Genomic DNA, 18,603 nt, shown 5'->3' with positions numbered 1-18,603 from the left:
CCATAAAAAGTCAGGGGCTTTTGGGAAGAGTCCTAGAGCAGTGACAGTCTAACGTTGCTGTGTTTAAGACAAGCTTGGAGCACTTACCCTAAAATTCAGACCCCAGATCTCATATTCAGATCCTGATTGTGCAGGTCTGGAGTGAGGCCCAGGAGAAATCATTTATAATAAATACCCCCAACTAGCTCAAATGCAGATTGCTGAACAACTGTATTCAAGAAACATATGCTGAGAAGGTAACAAATCATATTTTGCTTCCACTTACATTACCACTCTACCCATTATGGTTGACAATTATTTCTGTACAAAAGGGAGTGTTCCACTCCAGCAGAGGCACTGGGGACAAAGGTGCATTTCTATTTCCCAGAACTGCCGCCTCCTGCCAATAACTGTGGAACCGTTTTGTCCTGAATCATTCTCTCCAAATTCAGGATTTCCTCATCAACTCTTGATTGGATTGGGACGTTCCTGGCGGCACAGTGGTTAAGAATCCACCAGCCAATGCAGGGGACACAGGTTTGAGCCCTGGACCGGGAAGATCCCACATGCCGCAGAGCAGCTAAGTCCGTGTGCCACAACTACCGAACCTGCGCTCTAGAGCCTGCGAGCCACAACTACTGAAGCCCGCATGCCTAGAGCCCGTGCTCCACAACGAGAGAAGCCACCGCAATGAGCAGCCCTTGCACTGCAACAGAGAGTAGCCCCCGCTCGCCACAACTAGAGAAAGCCCGTGTGCAACAGCAAAGACCCAACGCAGCCAAAAATAAATTAATTTTTAAAAATTCTTGATTGGACTAAATGGCTCTGCATTTCTTATCTATGGAGGCAGCAAGGATGTGATTACCATGGCTACAGACTGCATACCTAAGTCTTACCCAGCCACCCTACAAATGCCTGCCACAGGTTACAAGGAGAAACACAAAAATAATCCATAAAAACTATCACCAAGAAAGAAAAATCCTACAGCATAAATGATGGTACAGTCAATAACATCCTCAGATAAAAAAGACAAAACAGAGGGAGTAAACACAGCTATACTGCTACAAGAATCATATAGATTATGCAAAGTAGTACATTAATTTTAAATAGATTACAGTAAATTAAAGATGCAAATTACAATCCTTAGGAGTACTCTCTAAAACATGCAAGAAAAGATGGCTAGAAAGCCAACTGAGAGTTAAAATGGAATGCTAAAAAATACTGAGTTAACTCCAAAGAAAGTCACAAAAGGAGCAACAGAGGAAAAAAAAAGACAAATAGAAATAAGCAACCAGATCAATAATTACATTACTTATAAATGGACTAAACATTTAAGTCAAAAGGTAGAGAATCCCAAACTAATAACAAGGTAACAACTACAGTTGTTACTCAACTATAGTCTGTCTACCAGAAACACATTTTTGAAGTCAAAATTTCAACCCATGGGTTGAAAGAAAAGGATTACAAAAAGGAGAGAGATAAAACATGAAACAGTAAGCATAAGAAAGCCAGACTGGCTATTTTATTACCAGACAAAATAGATGAAGACAAGGAGCATTACAGAACATGAAGAGCGACCTTTCATCACCCGACCTGTGCCCCAGTGCCTCTCCTTTCTGGGTCACTAAGTTGATTCTGGATTCTTGGACGTTACAGCAGCAAGAGCCCCTTACAGTGTTCACAACTTTAAAAATCCAATTTCCTACACTGATGAAGTGAAGAAATCATGTCAGCTTTTAGTGTTATTTGAAATTTCAAAATGACTTAAAAGCAACGAAAACAATGATCACTTGAAATGTTTTTTCAAATTATATCTATGCTCCCCAAATTCCAGTTCTCCCTCTTCCCCTGTAAATTTACTGTCTTGGGTAGCTGAAGGGGGACCAGGATGGAAAGGAAAAAGGAAGATGACCTAAGAGGTCAACATGACACAGAATTCCCACACTTACGTAGGAAACCCTCATTTTTCAAAACTTAATATTTAGTTATAAAAGCTTCCATGAAGAAGCTAAATGACGAAAGTGTCAATGAAATCTTGTGTTTTTTAGTGAATTCTAACAGAATTCCTAACTGGAATAGAAACCTGGGATACGAACTGAAGTCTTATACTGTAGGGTTAGCCCATCTTGTCTCAAATCAGACTCAATAGATCCTTCCAGTTCCAAATCAGGACAAGAATCAAGTGTGTTACAATGCAAAGTAAAGAGAACATCCAGAAAAACAGGACAAGAGAAAGAAATGATAAAACAAGGACATTTATCTTTGTTACTTGTAAAACTGAATCCCCCCCCCCTTCGCATGAAGGTAAGAGACCATGCAGCAGAAGGCAGAGAGTCACCCCTGCATTTCAGGAAGGACTCCATCCACTTTCCACTCCCCACACCACCAGCTCCAGCAGAAACCCAGAGTCATAGAAACCAACATCCCATTCCTTTAAATTTAAGGAAAACAGCGTCTAAAATGTAAAAATTTAAAAGTTGGACTCATTTGAAATTTTAAAGATGATTAATCACTACACAGTTATAGCGACAGTGATGTGGAAAGGGCAGAAGCTTCTTAAAGTTAAGACAGATCTGGGTCCAAATCTCATGTTCTGCTCCTTGTGAACTATGCATGTGGACTTAATGCAAGTAATTAATTAATTTGGCTCCATTTCCTCACATGTAAAATACTTGTTTGCTGTCAAGACTTTAAGACACACAGACAAAGATAACATCTATAACGCACCTAACACGGTGTCAGGGCTAGTACGTCTATGTTCCCTAGAACCCGCAATTCATTTGTTTCTGCTACAGAGAATCTCATTGTGGTTTCCCTGTGTTTTTAAATGTTTTCATTCATTTCATTCAACAAGTAGGACGGCACATCTACTGTTTACTTTAAGTGCCAGGCACTCAACAGGGAACACAGATATAAAAACTAGACAGAAATTGTATGCATGTATCTATGTACACACATGTGTACATATGTATGTGCACAGACGCAGACAAAAATATGCTACCAAGAAAGATGCATGGTGTAAGAGTACATACACACAACGTGTGCTGTCCACCGTTACACATCTAGGTCTGCCCTGGTGAGCAAGAGAAGGCTTCAAAGCCCAGCCAATTCTGGGAAGATACAATGAGGTTTGCCAAGCAGGACAGAGGGTGGAACAGGGTGTCCTAAGCCGAGAAGCCCAAAGACAGGGAGTCGAGGAAAACCAAGTCATGTCTAGAAAATGAGTAGTTGTTCAGGACATGTGGGGCACAGGGCTCACACAGAAGAGAGGCAGGAGGAGGAGGGGACGGTGACCAACCAAAATCAACTTAGCCTTCTAGTTTTTAACAGAGTAATATTATTACATTTTGCAAACTCCTCCTACCTGGCTGGAGAAATCGCACTGCCGCCCTGTGACTGGGACTGGCGCTTGAGATTGTCTAAGCAACAAAGGAGTTAAATTCAACCATTATCTCCTTTGAGTGACAATTCCGGGCAGCGGAGATACTTATTCAACTATGTTATAATAAAATGTGATTTAAATGATCAAGTGTTAATTAAAACCATCTTTTTTTTTTTTAATTAAGTAAGAAGCAAAGATCATGGTGTCTCTCCCAAGCCGAGCCGCCTGCTGGTCAGCGCATGGCATTCTGAGAGCACCACCGCCAGCCTCGCCTCGCTCCCCTAACCATCATGGAAGCCCCTGGCGCCCCCAGGAGCACAACTTCTCACCCAAGGGAGGCAATTCTAGCTCTGCCTGAATCAGCACCACGAGCCGCTGTCCTACTCCCCATCAACAAGGCTCAGATATGCTCCACATTCATGCTAATTTCACGCTCACTCAACAAGACTTCTGAGCCTACTCTTCTTAAAGCTTACACTTCTCTCAGACATCCCAAACCTCTATTCCAAGTCCCAAGAACTACCTTCAAAAAATCACCTTCCATTCCTATCTTACTACCATTCCTATCTTACTACCATTCCTGTATTACTACTATACATGCATTTGATGCCAAGTCAGGAAAAAAGAACGTGCCAGCAGCCATGAGCACAGGAGCATGGGAAGAGCAGCGTGAGGGGTCACCTGTCCGCACGCCTGCTTAAGGGCACCAGGAGGGGGCGCAGAGGTGCTCAGCTGCTCTCATGCGCACCTCAGAACAGCACCTCACCGCCCTGTCTAAACAGAGATTCTCCCACCACGGCCATAAACACCAACCCCCTCACCGAGGACTCAACCACAGAAACGACGTTCCGACACGGAGGGAAAGGAAAGGCTGGTTGCTGGCCCTGCACACGTGGCCGGGACCACACTTTAGGGGCAACACAAGGTAATTAAGGGCCATTCTGACCACCTGGGCTTTTTCCTGAAACACTGAATCCAGAACTTAAGCCTGCTAGTCTCTAAAATGACTTTTCATCAGACTTCTTAAAGCTGTAGCTCACCTCCTCATCAAGACAAAAGCAATCTGTCCTATTTCTTTCACTCTTGTGACTCTTCTCAAAGATTGACAATAATCTGCCAAAACTAGAGACAAGGCTGACTCCTCCATCCCAACACCCTCGTCTTAAATTCTCTTTTCTTGGATTCTCTTGGAATACTTTCTACCTTTTTAGACTACTCTTGCTTCTCTCTAACCCTTCTGTGTAGGTAGTTTCTTTCCCCCAACTTTGTCCTCCTATACACATTGTACACACACACACACACACACACACACACACCCCTCCTCCCCTCAATAAGCCACAGCTTCCACTACCATTCACAGTGCAGAGGACCCCAAAGTTCTCCTGCTCTGACCCCCACAGCCAGGTTTGCAGGTACTTCAGAGTCTGCACCTCCATGTCACGTGTGTTCTGAAAACCAAACTGTCCAAACCAACCTTATAAAAAATCAGTTCTTCCTCATGACTTTCTGATTACCACTGTCTTCCCCAGTAACCTGCGTTCTCAAACTTGAGGCCTTCAGTTACTCTGTAAGGCACTTTTCTTGCCGCCACATCTGATCAGTCGCTAAGAACTAGAAATTCTACTTCTATGAAGTACTCTGTATTCCCACACCTCTCAGTTCCCAATACCCTAATTCAGAGGCTCTGATATCGTCTGCTTAGAGCAAACTGGGGTATTTGAACCCCATAAGGTACATGAAGCTTTCCCGAGGAATCAATCAAGCGGATAACTCCAAGGGCTATACCAGCCCCCAACCTCCAGGAGTACTCCATCACAAAAATGTGCCTGGGCTGTGGATCGAAGGCTTTCCCTTCACAACGTCCCACCTCCCGTGACCTCAAAGCTGCAGTGCTGCACTGCCGCCATGCAGAAAAGCCTCCACTGCAAAGCAAAGGGACCCTCTGCAACACTGATGAAGTGTTGAGTTCAGCTCTCTATAGGCTGTAATATATACTTTTACAAGTCAGCTATTCATTCTTCAACCCTCTGCTTTCAAAAATATTGGAAGACCGATAGCTCATTAAAAATAATTTTTAAATTTTTGACACATAAGTTGGAAGAAGTTCAAGGAAATTAGTGGCATCACTAGTAAAGGCCTTTCCATCCACTTATCTATGCCAACAAAATTTCTCTGGGCTTATAGCTCTTAAAATAAAAAGTAGAAATTGATGCTAAATATTGTCTAATTCTAGCAATAAATTATATTCACCCATGAATACATGTTACTTTTTAAAAGCTCCATCCATTTTATTAACAGACACCTATTTAATAAAATTTTGTTTACCAAGTGTTTATCATAATTTGCAATACATTCTGGTTGATCAACTGAGTATTAATAAAGAAAACAAAGTTTTAAAGTTTTTTTATGGCCACAGGAAATTAAAAATTTCAATTTCTCCTTGTATCTTTGGTGCAAAGAAATGTGATAGGGTGATCAATAAAACTTGCAAGCATAAAAATATATTAAAGTAAAATTTTGTGCAGGAAATAGAAAGATCAAGAAGAGAAAAGAACAATGTAAAATTCCCAATTTAAAGTTTATTCTTGAATTTTTGAAAATGGATGACAGTGTGAAGTGCTACATTTATATTCCATTTAAAAAAGTGATTATGACAGTTTCATTTTGAAAATACCTTTAAACTTGAAAATGTCTGAGAGAAAGTTTCCGAGATTATTTTAGAAGGTATCCAGTCATTAAGTTTGAGGACCATGCTCTCGACTATCACAACGGTCAATCCACTTACTCCAGTCTCCTCATCCTAACCCGGTTTGCAAATCAGAACCACTTCCACCTTCCGAAAGCCCTTCCTCCCTCCCCTCCCCCACCCGTCTGGATGAAGGTACGGCTCTCCCACCGTAATCCAAGGGCCCCCCTGATCTGCCCCCACAAACCCCGCACACAGCCTAGGCTGGGGGCCATTTTCTGCAGGTGCCTCACACTTTCCCGTCTGCTCCATGTCTGCCCTCTTTACCCTCATCTCAGCTTAAACTCACCTACTTATAAATACCACCCAGGAAGTTATTTCCTACTCTTTCTGATGAAGAGCTCTTCCTCCTATGAACTCCCCACAGTCTTGGGGGCCTGCGCTTTAGTCCACCAGCAATCGCAGTGTTTTATTTTTTCTTCTTTATTTTTCCTTTTGTTCCCCCCCACAACCCAAACACAGGTAAAGTCCCAGAAGACAAAGTTTGCCTTGCTAATCTTTTTATTACCTAAACAAACAAACAAAACCAAAAAATGGGGTCTAATGCTTCTCCAGAAGAATGCCTATTCATTAACATTTGTTAATGAGAAGGTAGTCCACAGAGACACCTGCAGAGACAAGGGTCTTTTAATAGCACTTTATCCTCCCCTAAGACACACACAAGACCATTAGCATATTAGCACCTTTGAGAAGCACTACACCCAGGAGAACTGATTTATTTGTACAACTTAACTTTCACCAAGCTTGATGAAAACATCCTTCCATTCCCCACACAGCCTCTAGGAATATCCAGTAAAACAGAAAAAAGTGATGGTCTGTCCTCCTCCAATCTTTCCCTTGATAATGCTAAGGCCATAATAAACTTGCCGAATTTTTGTTTGTTTCCCAAGACTTTTACATCTTAGAGAATGAAAGATAACGAGACACACCATACAGATTTAATCATTTATAAGAGTTACCTTAACATTTGGGGCTTTAAATATTTTAACAAATAAACCAACAAACAGGAAAGGCAAGCTCTTCTGAAAAGCAGAAAGCCAGCATGGAAATGTAACTGATTCAGGTAAGAATCATCTACACACACTAATACTAATGGGTGAATGTTTGTCTGGGAATGGGATACCCCCTAGCGTCAAGTCACTTCTCTTACCAACTTTTCATACAGAAAAAAAAAAAAAAAAAAAAAGAGAATCTTTAAGTGGAGAAATCTGGTAGACATCACACCTTAACCAAGCTGTTAAGATCAAATTACCACCACCAATGATGGAGAACTGACATCAGGTGCCTTTTGAGATGAAGCACTGAGAAAAACACGGAATTACTTACATAGTATCTCTGCACACACACAGAGGGAGGGAGGGAGAAAGGAGCAAAACCTGAATTAAATCACGAGGAAACAGATAAAACCAAGTTGACTCTTCAAAACTACCAACATCATGAAAGATAAAGGCTGAGAAATTGTTCCAAACTAAAGAGACATAACAACTAAATGCAATGGCAGGAGCCTGGACTGGCAAGATAGTTGCTATAAAGGACATTATTGGAGAATCGCTGAAATCTGAGAATGAACTACATATTACATAGATGATTTGTATCAATGTTACACTTTCTGAATTTGAGTGCTGATTATGAGAACGTGGCCTTGCTCTTAGGAGATATGGTCAGGTCTACAACTTCTTAAAAAGGTGCAAAAAAGAAATTAAGAATAACCTATACATTACACTGTGTGTCTGTAATTATAATTGTATAGAGAAACAAAGAGCAAATTGCCAAAATGTTAACAATGTTGAATGGAGGTGAAGAGTTTGGGGAATTAACTATAACACCTGTGCAACCTTTGTGTAAGTCGGAAAGTTCTCAAAGTAACAAGTTTAATTTGAAAACAAATCACTTCATTATTTTACGGCAAATTACAATACATTTATGGCCTTATTCAGCTTGGCCAGAAAATCACGATTCACCTCAGCAACTATATACTGAAGGCCTACTGTGTGCTGGGGTCTCTGCTATGGGTAAAGAATAAAAATGTTCCAGATATATATCCTCAAGCAACAGGTATGTCAAGTTTCAATGTGTGACAATATGCTTATCAGAAATCCTTTCTTCAAATATAAATATTAAAAGTGTACTAAATTCTTAGAAATGATTTTTACTAGTAAATAAGTATAAATTTGTCCTAGAGCATATTTAATTTCACAACTGAATTTAAGCAGGAATAATGTGCTAAAGTTTACTCTATGAATATTTCAAAAAATATTTCCCTAAAGTATACATGCACATAAAAGAGGAAGGGGCGTGTTTATCTACTTTCAAATTAGGTACCAAGATCACGTTTTCTATACAGCATCTACTGGTCAGAGATGCAGCACATCAGAGCGTTAGCAGGTGTGGACTCCCATACATTATAGATGTGGTGTTTGTTTCTCCAGTGTGCAAACATTTTCCCTGCAGTCCTATTAACCCAATTGCTTTGGTTAGTAATCCTTTTTTCTGTACGTAATCCAAACATAAAACTTGAGCTAATCCAGGTCCAAATAATCACCAGTCCCCATAAATGAGGTACTGAATTTATCTGAAGTCTTGAGGTTTTATTTCTACCAAAAACTAACTTGATAGATTTAAATGTGAAAATAATTTCTATCAAATCTGACTTTGAACACAACTTCAAAGCAGTATATAAATTTAAATATAAATTCAGCAATAAGATTTTGGACTGACCACTTCAGTAATTAGGTAGTGCCAGGATCAGACATATCAGATCACGCCGATGTTCTTGCCCACTTTTGCTCCAATGACTGGCTCCCTTATACACGAGTGTTTTAAAACACAAAGAAAAAGGGTATATTGTGCTTCCAACATTCCCATGGCAGGCACTACCTGGACAAAAATGATTTTACCCACCAAATACTTGGAACATGCTATGACCTTCACAGCGCCCAGAACCTCTAGGACGTTAGATAACCTAAATAAGGGACAAATTAAGGGAGGTCAAAACTGGAAGGCAGAAAGAGTACAGTAATAAAGAGTAATAAAGTAATAAAGACCGTGTCAGCCAGGTCTAGATGTAACCCAACACTTGCAAGGTAGGTGACTGAGCAAATTACTTAACTGTTCAGATAAGCCTCATCAGGTGCCACGTCTGTGAATTTGTGGGGCTATGCACCTCACCGGGGAATAGTGTCAGCAAGATTATAGCACAACACCCAACATACAGTATGACAACACGTGGTAATTTTTAAAATGAACAAAATCCAGAAATTTCTCCCACTTCCCTTCTGCAGCAAGTTAAAGAACTATGTGAGAGGATATCTGAGGAAAAAACTCTAAAACCTACAAGGTCTGAATAGTATTCTACCCTCTGCCACCAAGCCGTCTGTGTGTGCAAGACCTTGGGCCCAAACTTTTTCATGCTTAAAATGAGAAGGATGAGGGCTTCCCTGGTGGCGCAGTGGCTGAGAGTCCACCTGCCGATGCAGGGGATACGGGTTCGTGCCCCGGTCTGGGAGGATCCCATATGCCGCGGAGCGGCTGGGCCCATGGGCCATGGCCGCTGAGCCTGCGCGTCTGGAGCCTGTGCTCCGCAACGGGAGAGGCCACAGCAGTGAGAGGCCCGCGTACCATTAAAATAAAAAAAATAAAAAAAAATAAAAAAAAAATGAGAAGGATGAATATATAGTCTGTCCTCTAGCTCTTGATTTCTGTAATTCTGGAATCATTGGCTCACGACAGGCATAGCACGATTCAAATTTTTAAGTTATGTGATTCTCTGGATGATAGAGCAAGCTAATTTAAAATATAAAATTCAACTTTCACCAATATTCTTTTGTTACCATTAAGGCTGACCCGAAATGGTGAAACGTGCTTATTAGCATGATAAAAAACAAGCAAGGTGTTGCTTCTTTTAATCTGGTGATCAATATTAAGATGAAAGTGAATTTAGTGATTATACAGGTGGGCTTTGTTACAGTAGAACCAGCAAGGAAAATGACTCAAGAATTTAATCATTTAAACTTTCATAAACTACCATACCTCACCATAATCTCAGATGTTCTACGGTTCGCGGATTACAATATCACATTGCAGGTATATGCCTTGTGAGATATTTAGAGTTAAAATAAATGACACTGGGATGTCTTTAAAGTACTCTAGCTGCCTCCTCCCAAGCCCCACCCACAAAAGTTCAGCTGTTAGAGGAGAATAAGTAAAAGGTGGGTATATGATGGCTCATTTGCTTTTGTGTATTTCCGAAATTTCCCATTTAAAAAGTGAACAGTATTTACCTTAAAAAATCAACGTAATGCATAATATTAAAAGACTAAAAAAGAAAAAAAATCATGAATGCAGAAAAGCATTTGACAAAATCCAACATTCATTCCTAATTTCTAAAAAGGTCTCAGGAAACTCAGGGGACTTTTCTCAACCTGATAAAGGGCATCTGTGAAAAAATAATAAATTGAACAGCAAAATTCAAACTTCAACGCTTCAAAATACACTGTTAGGACAATGAAAATAAAGTCAAGGAATGGAAAATAATATTTGCAAATTCCACATCTGAGAAAGGACCTGAATCTGGAATATACAAAGAACTCTCAGAACATAGTAAGAAAACAACCCAATAAAAAAAGATTTGGACACTTCACCAAAAAAGATATACAGATGCTAAATGAGCACATAAAAAGATGAGCATTATCAGACTTTAAGGAAATGCAAATTCAAACTGCAAAGAAAAACACACTTAAGAGACTAAAGTGCCCAGCAAGGGTGTGGGGCACCTTGGACTCGCACACACTGGTCGGGGCAGGAAGCCGTACAGCCACTTTGGAAAACAGGCTGGCAGGTTATCTACCCTAGAGAAGGGAATGTTACATCCACACAGAGACTTGCACCCAAGAGAGCTCTAACAGCCAAGAACTGAAAGCAGTCCAAAAGCCTAGCAACATCTTAAAGACAGAACACCTGACAGAAGTGAAGTAAACTTGCTCAAGATGATACAGTGAATAAATGGTTTGAGCCTGAACCTGGCTCTAAGTTTATGAAGCCCAGCGCTCTTCCCCCTTCACTAAACTATACCGGGACATATTCCAGAAGCGCAGCACGATCAATGCTCAAATACTAACCAAACTGGTACCAATTAGGCCAGAAAAGGAGTCTGCTCCTAGGTCTGGCGAGAAAGGGAGCTAAGAAGACTGACTTGTAAGGAGAGAGTTGGGGAAGGGCATGGGGAGGTGGCCCTCGGGGGACCTGCAAGCTGGGAGACTGTGCAAAAGTCCCCTCCTACAAGTTCTAGGGAGCACTGGCCTCTTCACCACCTTCACCAAAGTTGCAGAGGTATGTCACCCGCTCTTCTTCCCAAAACATTAAATCAGGTTTATTTTCAGATCCAAGTTAAAAGCAAAACAACACCCCAATTCAAGTGCAGAAACTGCCCAACCTCTCATGTGGCTGATGGCAAAAATTCTGTCATCAAGACAGAAAAATGCAAAATTCCAAAACATAAGGCAAACACAGGGGTGAAGTAACAGTAGTTTAATAAACAAATATAAAATCTTTGTTTTGATGAGAGGAGGAAATGAGGCCAAAGGACCAGAAATAATAAACCAGTGATCAACACGTGGCAGACTAAGAACTTCACCCAGCAAGGGCTTGCTCTCTCTCACAGGTAGAAGAACAAATAAAAACCTATGCATCTAGGTGTCTGGGTCCCCCACGCCCCGGTCCTGCAGCTACAAGCCCAAGCGGCTGACACGCACGGTTCCAGAGAACAAAGAGTACTCTCCCATTTTCTTTTTTTTTTTAGAAATTCTGTATGGAGAAGTATGACCCAAGGCATCATTAACTGATTCTATATGCATGTGGGTACCACTAAAACCATTTTTAAGCACCTTTTCTAAGACACCAACCATATTATCTCTAAACAAAGACTTCTCCTGTCCAGTCTTGCTGGTAGCAATCAAAACATGCCACAAGTCTCATGACTTAATCTCCCAAATCCCTATTTAACAACACTTCTAAATATTATGATTTTCAAGGGCACCTTCCTCAGGTTTTCGACCGACTCCCTGGCCACCACAGGACACAGCCCCAACTTTTCACTCCTCCCTTCCCCAGGTGGCGAGACTCTAAGAAGCTTATCAAACCCAGTTTTCAGAAACAGTCAAAGGCCCAGGGGCTCTGGACGGAGTTTAATCTAGGTAGTTACACCCAATTAGTTCTGGATCCATCGTTAATTCACTGTTTCAAACCTGAAAAACAGTATCATGTAAAAGGCCTCCAAAACTTTAACAGGAAAATTTCTGTGCTGTGTCATATTCCAGAACACAGCTCCAAAAGCCCTTCCACAGCATGCTAGTCACAGCTGAGAGAGGTTAACATAAAGACTTACACACCCGAGCATCATCTGAATCCCCTCCCTCTAGGTTAAATTAAACCTTAGGCAGCATGCTAGATTCATCTTCAAGGGTATTTATTCTAAGCACAGGTTCAAACAAATCGCCTACGCAAGCTGGGGCTGCTCGATGGTGTAAACTGGGCAATCTAAGAAAAAACAGTGTTTAAAATACAATATTTAGAATCAGGAGGCCTGGCTTAAAATTCTGGCTGGTACTTAGGAGTTTTGTCCCCTGAGAGAATGATTTAGTCCCTCTGCGCACCAGCTGACTTATTTATTAGTATCGGCACACCAGAGCCTACACGTCCCACGGCTACTGGGAAGAACCACCCGCATAAAAAAGCTACTGCAAACCACTAAGCGTTACGTCATCTTTCTTTTAAAATAATCTTCTTCAACATATTACTCTGACAGAAATTTAAATTTTAATCAAACTCCTTCTATGAAATTATTTTTACAAACGTTAACTCACCAAACCCTACTGTATCTTAAGTCCCATCTCACCTATCCTAGAAATCTAGCAACTTCAATGTACATCAAAATTGCATCTGTGAAGAACTGACAGTAGAAATTTAAAACTCTTTCTCTGAAAGTCTATCCATAATTCTGCACTGACTCCCATCATTCCAGGCACAGGAAGGGTTCACCCAACTCGGAAGTTGCTCTACTTTCACTCTGAAATTCAAAGTGTGTTTCATCGGACAGTATTGGAAGTATTACTTTTAACCAAAAACAAACTTAGTTTTTCAATGCATTATTCTCCTAAACTTAATTTTAATAGTACCTTACGATGATATTTACTTACCTTTATGACCTTTTGAGATGTACATACAAGGCGCCATTTTTCACACATTAGGATTTTGTTTTTCTCCAAGGGTTACCAGTCAAGTCCATCTCTGACCAACTCTTTCCAGTTCTACCCACTTTTCTACTGATTCTACACAGAGACTTGGGGGCTTAAAACGAAACAAATCAAATGAACGATCTGAGAGCCTCATCTCAGGGTCTGGCAATGCCCCCCCTTTCAATCTGGGCCACACCCAGGGCCTCCCCCCGGCGCCCCAGCTTCTCATCACTTGTAGAATAGTATTTACTCTCTCTTCCGTCTTAGTCTAGGTTCTGCATTTAGGAAAGGCAACCAAGAATACAGAGCTGGAGCAAAGAACAATGTCTTCCCCTCTCAAAGGCTGACTCAGCCCTGGCCTGGCTGAAGGGGCAGGTCTGAAGGCGGCCTCCACCAGCGCTGCCCGAGACAGAAGACCAGGCTCAGGAGACATAGCCCAGTTGTGCGGGCAGCCCAAGCCCCTCTCTAACGTCTCTGGTCCTCTCCCTTCTCCAGGATGTGCCGAGCCTCTCCATTCCCTGGACCAAGGTTCCACAGCCAGGTTCCCCTCTCACCCTTCCTCCCTTCAAAACAGATGCCGAGTGGTCTTCAGCTGGCCATATGTTCCAAGATCCCTTGTTCCTGAATACTCTGGGTAAAGGTTATCACCTGTAGAAACTATAGCACCTAAGAAAATAAGCAATTATTCTAACAATGACTTCAACCAAATTATAAATATGCAAATAAACTGTGCCTTCAAAGGTCGAACATTTCATCCTAAATTAAAACACACTGGACAATACTGTAAATCAACTATACTTCAATTAAAAAAAACCACACTGGGAATGACCTGGACCTTAAAAAAAGTTAATTTCAAGCATTAGCAGCAACTGTAAATATGTAAATTCTGTGGTGTAATGGTCGACATCAGTATTCCCTTCCCTGCACTCTCCTTCCAGCTTCCCTCACTCTTTACTCAGAGTAACAACACATAATAGTCACTATTTCCCAGCTACTATTCTAGGTGCTTTACATGCATTAATTTATGTAAGGCTCTAAACAACTCTATAAGGCAGGTAATATTAGTTACACCTGTTTACAAATGACAACACCTAGACACAGAGAAGTTCAATTGAGCTGCAGGAGTCCATCCAAAGTGACAACGCCAAGAACGGAACAAAGCAGTTCAGCTCCTGAGTCTTGTCTATTAACAACTGTGCTAGGATGCTTCTGACACCTTCATTGTCACACTTACATTAAAACTGCTTGTAAACCACTAGAGGGCACGGATTGTGACCATCCTTCACACTGCTCTATCCTCAGTACCAAGCAGAAGTCTGGAGGGTCCTGAGAAATCACTGTTGAGTTCTGCACAGGTAGGCTGCCCCTTCTAGACTGTGCCCCTTAAGGCTGAAGGGCAAAAGTACAGCTCATCCTTTAAGCTTTAAGTGTGCAAGGCACCTAAGTGACAATAAATGAATGACGGTCCCCGACACCTGCTGAAGGAAAGCGTCTTCTATCTGCAAAGCCTTGAACCTAAATACAAGCCTGAGAAGCCCCCGTCTGGAGACAGTCACCTCTCCAAACCTCTCCCATCCTAACTTTGCAGAAAATCAAGCGCTGCCTTAACTAACATTTCAAACTTACTCGTAGGCAGCCCAGAGTCCTACAGTACAACGTTAAGGAAATGTAAATGCTGTCCTTCACTACATGAGCACTGCTGCCTTGAGAGTTTTACTGAAAACATAAACCCAGACTTCGCAAAAGATAAGTTTACATATGGTTAACTCACTTTCGAAATACTTCTTTTTAGAGACTCCTAAAGAGTAAATTCCCCTCACTTCACTCAAAACACCCAGTAATTTAAAAATTAAGCTTAATGTGGGCACGAGAAACCACATTAGACATGCTCAGAATTAACTCCACGGCATTTACAAGAGCAATTTCAAAGCGCAGGCACCTCGGAATTCCCGACTTGGATGATATTAGGGTCAGTGAGTCTCAGCACCGGGCGGGCTCTCCCCTAAGCCCCCCACACGTCCCGCCCGGGTCACCACTTCAACTCGAGGGCAATTTCCAAATTATCTTCCGACCTCGGAAGAGCACATACGAGAGGGACACTTCCTTACTGACACTCCTCCGGGAACAATGTCAAACTTTCTGCTTTTCTTGAAGCAAAAGACCAAGCCCTGAAAACTTCACTGTCCCCGGGAAAGCCGAGATGTGAAGATGCAGAAAGGCCTGGCTGAGTCGCCAACATTTGCGCCGAAGGAAGACGGTCGGTGAAGCCGGCCCATCCCGCCCAGGCCGCCCCTTCCGCCTCCGCGGCCACGGACCCCGACCCCGGATCTCGGATCCCGGACTCCGGGACGGCGCGGCGCTGGGGCGGCCTCGGGCAGGCTCCGTACGGCGGGCGGCGCCCCGACCCGCCCGCGGCCCCCGTCCCCGCCGAGGCGCCGGGAACCAACGGCCGCGCTCCCGCTTCCGCCGCCAGGGCTCCGCCCGAACGGCCACCGGCCGCCCCCGAGCCCGAGCCGAGGCCTGGGCGCCCGCCGCCCTTCCTCCCGCCCGGCCCGGGCCCGGCCGCTCACTCACATCCGTCCGCGTCCTCCGGCAGGTCCTCCTGAAGCAGCGACAGGTCTGCGCCGAGGGAGACAAGAAAAGCCGTGAGCCCGCCGCCTGCCTCCCGCCGCGCCGCGCCCCCGCCTGCCGCCCGCCGCCCGCCGCGGGGCCCGTACCCGCCATCTTGCGGCGCCCCCTCCTCCGCCGTCGCCCGGGGACCCGGGGCTCCAGGGGCGGTGCGCGCGGCGGCCGGTGGACGCGCGCGGGGGGCGGCGCCGCGGGGACGCGCAGGGCGGGCCGAGGGCGGCGAGCCGGGGGTGGCTCCGGACGCCGGGCGAACCCGACCCGGCCCGCCCCGCCCGCCTGAGCGCCGCTCCGCCTCCCGCCTCGCTCGCTCCACCCGCCGGCACGCTCTCTGCTCAGCCCGGCCCGTGGTGCGCGGAGTGTGGTGGCGCGGCTGCTGCCGTCGCCGGAGCCCCCGCGCCGTGTGCCGGGCGGGGCCTCCCGCGCGCTTTGTTGGGTCACCGGCGCCGCCCGCCGGGCCGCGCGCACCGGGGGCCGCGGGGCCACCTCCAGGCGGGAAGCACCGCCTCCGCGCCGGCCGCTGGCCGCCGCGAACAAAGCCGCGGGGACGGCCGGGCTCCCCCGCTGGTCCCCCGCTTCCCGGCCCCGGGCTCATGTCCGCTCCGCCGCCCGCGCGGTGGGCGTGCGACCCGGTTGTAGGAGGACGGGCGACCCTCGCCCCCGGGATTGTCAGGATTAATGAAGAACGGCCGGAACCGAGCACCGTGTACTGGGCGTCCCGCAGGTGCTGGGGGAACGGCGCCTAGCATTAGCTTTTTGTCTTTAAATAATTTTGGTAGCCCTTGAGGTGCTCAGCTGAAATGTGTAGCACAGACTATTATTCCACACGTGTTAAGTGATGAACACAAGCTCCCAGTGCAGAATGGGGGCCCAACCCAGGATTTCTGACCCACTTCCCACTGTCCTGTGTCCAGGAGTGCAGCCCACCTCCCCGTCTCCCCAAAGCCTCCAAGATGGTGATGCCCTCAAGGGAGACAACACAGGGACTTGTGTAAGTGATGCCACGTTGGGCTCTGGGGGAGGAGACGAAATTCTGAATAGTCTGCACGGTGGTCTTAATCAAGGACACTATATTACATCAGAGCCTCTGAAATTCATAATTCTGGGTAATAAAATGGGTCCCACGTAGCTATTCCAAAAACTTCCCTCTCAGACATTACAGGATGGAAAGCATATTGCATAGTATGTATTAGGTTTCTGAGAGTAATAACTGGAATAGCATCTCTAACTCTAGGTGTGTGTCTAGTTTTCTCAAACATAGAATAATTAAAACTAAAAGCCAAACGGGCACAATCTAGTTTCACACCCTTATGTGAATTCAGCTGATACTAACTCTCAAAATGACAAGGAGTTATAAATTCACAAACTATCAATTGACTCAATCCGTGAGAATTTTGCCTTGCTGACACCTGCCATTTTAGCAATTCTGGGTAGGAGGAGGAGGACAGAACATTTGGCTCTTTACACTAACTGGTGATCTCCCTGCAGCAACACAAAATCGACAGAGTGCCAACTAGGCTTCAGCCCCTGGACACACAAAGGTGAAGAGAATGATCTGGACCATCTACCCAGTAAAGTCAGACTTAACAATTCTCAGTGATGGTGATAAAGCAGAGGTTATGAACCAAATGCTAGCCTGGGATACAGATCAACTAACTCTGCCTTGGGTAGCGAGGCTGCACAGTGAGTTTTATCTCACGTTCTCTGGGAAGGCAGCCAAGGAGGAGGGGCTGGGTAGTTTTGTCCATATTGTTCAGGAGCTGTGCATTTGGTTATCGTCTTACCTGCATCCCATGTTACAGCAGGTCCCTTGAGGCAGCTCGGTTTTTAGACATTTCAGTGAGGATGTTCTTATTCACGGTTTGGCACAAGCATGTTTTTTACATTTGATGTTTTCTCCCACTCTCTAGTCCTTTCTCAAACATACAATAAAATTTTTTTTTACACCAGTACTCACTCTATAAAAGGCACTGTTTCCTCCTCATAGAAAATGGTATTTAAAGAACAGCCATTATTATTCTATGCCCTTACCCCAACTGTACTTACAGTGTCACGCCTGTGGATGCTGGAAGCTGTGTGTCTAGTGGTCAGAGCACAACCCAGAGTCTGCTCTGCCCCTGAAATCTGCAAAATAGAGGGAATGTCACAAGTCACTGTTTTAAAAAGTATTATCCAACTATGGCTAGTAAGGCCTGGATTTTTCAGAATAAGTCCTCTTCCAAATGATAGTGAAAACTTTTATGAGTAGCCACGGAGCCTTGGACATTGATAAATTTGACTCTTGAAACACAAACATAATAAGTATCATGGGGAAAAAATTGCTAATAAACAAAAAACCCACCTGACATTGCTTGCTGCTGTGTCATTTATTAATTTTTGTATTGGTAACTGAACTGTTTACTTTTTCTTCAGGATGATCCTAAAGCTGAAAGTATTTAAAAGGCAGATCTTTTAGTTATTGTTTTGAATAATAAAAAATGAATCAATCTGAAAATGGAGACATACAATAAAAATGTTTGTTTTTTTTTTGTGGTACGTGGGCCTCTCACTGTTGTGGCCTCTCCCATTGAGGAGCACAGGCTCCGGACGCGCAGGCCCAGCGGCCATGGCTCACGGGCCCAGCCGCTCCGCGGCATGTG

At 44.1% G+C, this 18,603-nt stretch overlaps 1 protein-coding gene across 6 annotated transcripts in view; it reads right to left on the bottom strand.

Moving 5' to 3' along the window:
- Positions 1–18,025, bottom strand: part of PPP4R1 (protein phosphatase 4 regulatory subunit 1) — a 62,814-nt gene extending 44,789 nt beyond the window's left edge. For 3 of the 6 annotated variants that reach the window (XM_024120550.3, XM_055080547.1, XM_024120552.3), the window contains exons 1-2: positions 16,057–16,201; positions 15,914–15,958 (exon numbers count right to left, since the gene is read on the bottom strand). In XM_024120550.3, the coding sequence (XP_023976318.1) occupies positions 15,914–15,958; positions 16,057–16,063 (52 nt within the window). In that variant the 5' untranslated portion in view covers positions 16,064–16,201. Of the gene's footprint in view, positions 1–13,300; positions 14,109–15,913; positions 15,959–16,056; positions 16,202–18,010 lie in introns of those variants that run through there. The other 3 variants (XM_055080545.1, XM_007127166.4, XM_055080544.1) reach the window with 3 other exon arrangements.
- Between the last annotated feature and the right edge of the window lie 578 nt (positions 18,026–18,603).

This window comes from Physeter macrocephalus, chromosome 19, assembly GCF_002837175.3.
Source record: "Physeter macrocephalus isolate SW-GA chromosome 19, ASM283717v5, whole genome shotgun sequence".
In the NCBI taxonomy this organism is placed as follows: domain Eukaryota; kingdom Metazoa; phylum Chordata; class Mammalia; order Artiodactyla; family Physeteridae; genus Physeter; species Physeter macrocephalus.
This window is presented reverse-complemented; position numbering and strand designations above follow the sequence as displayed.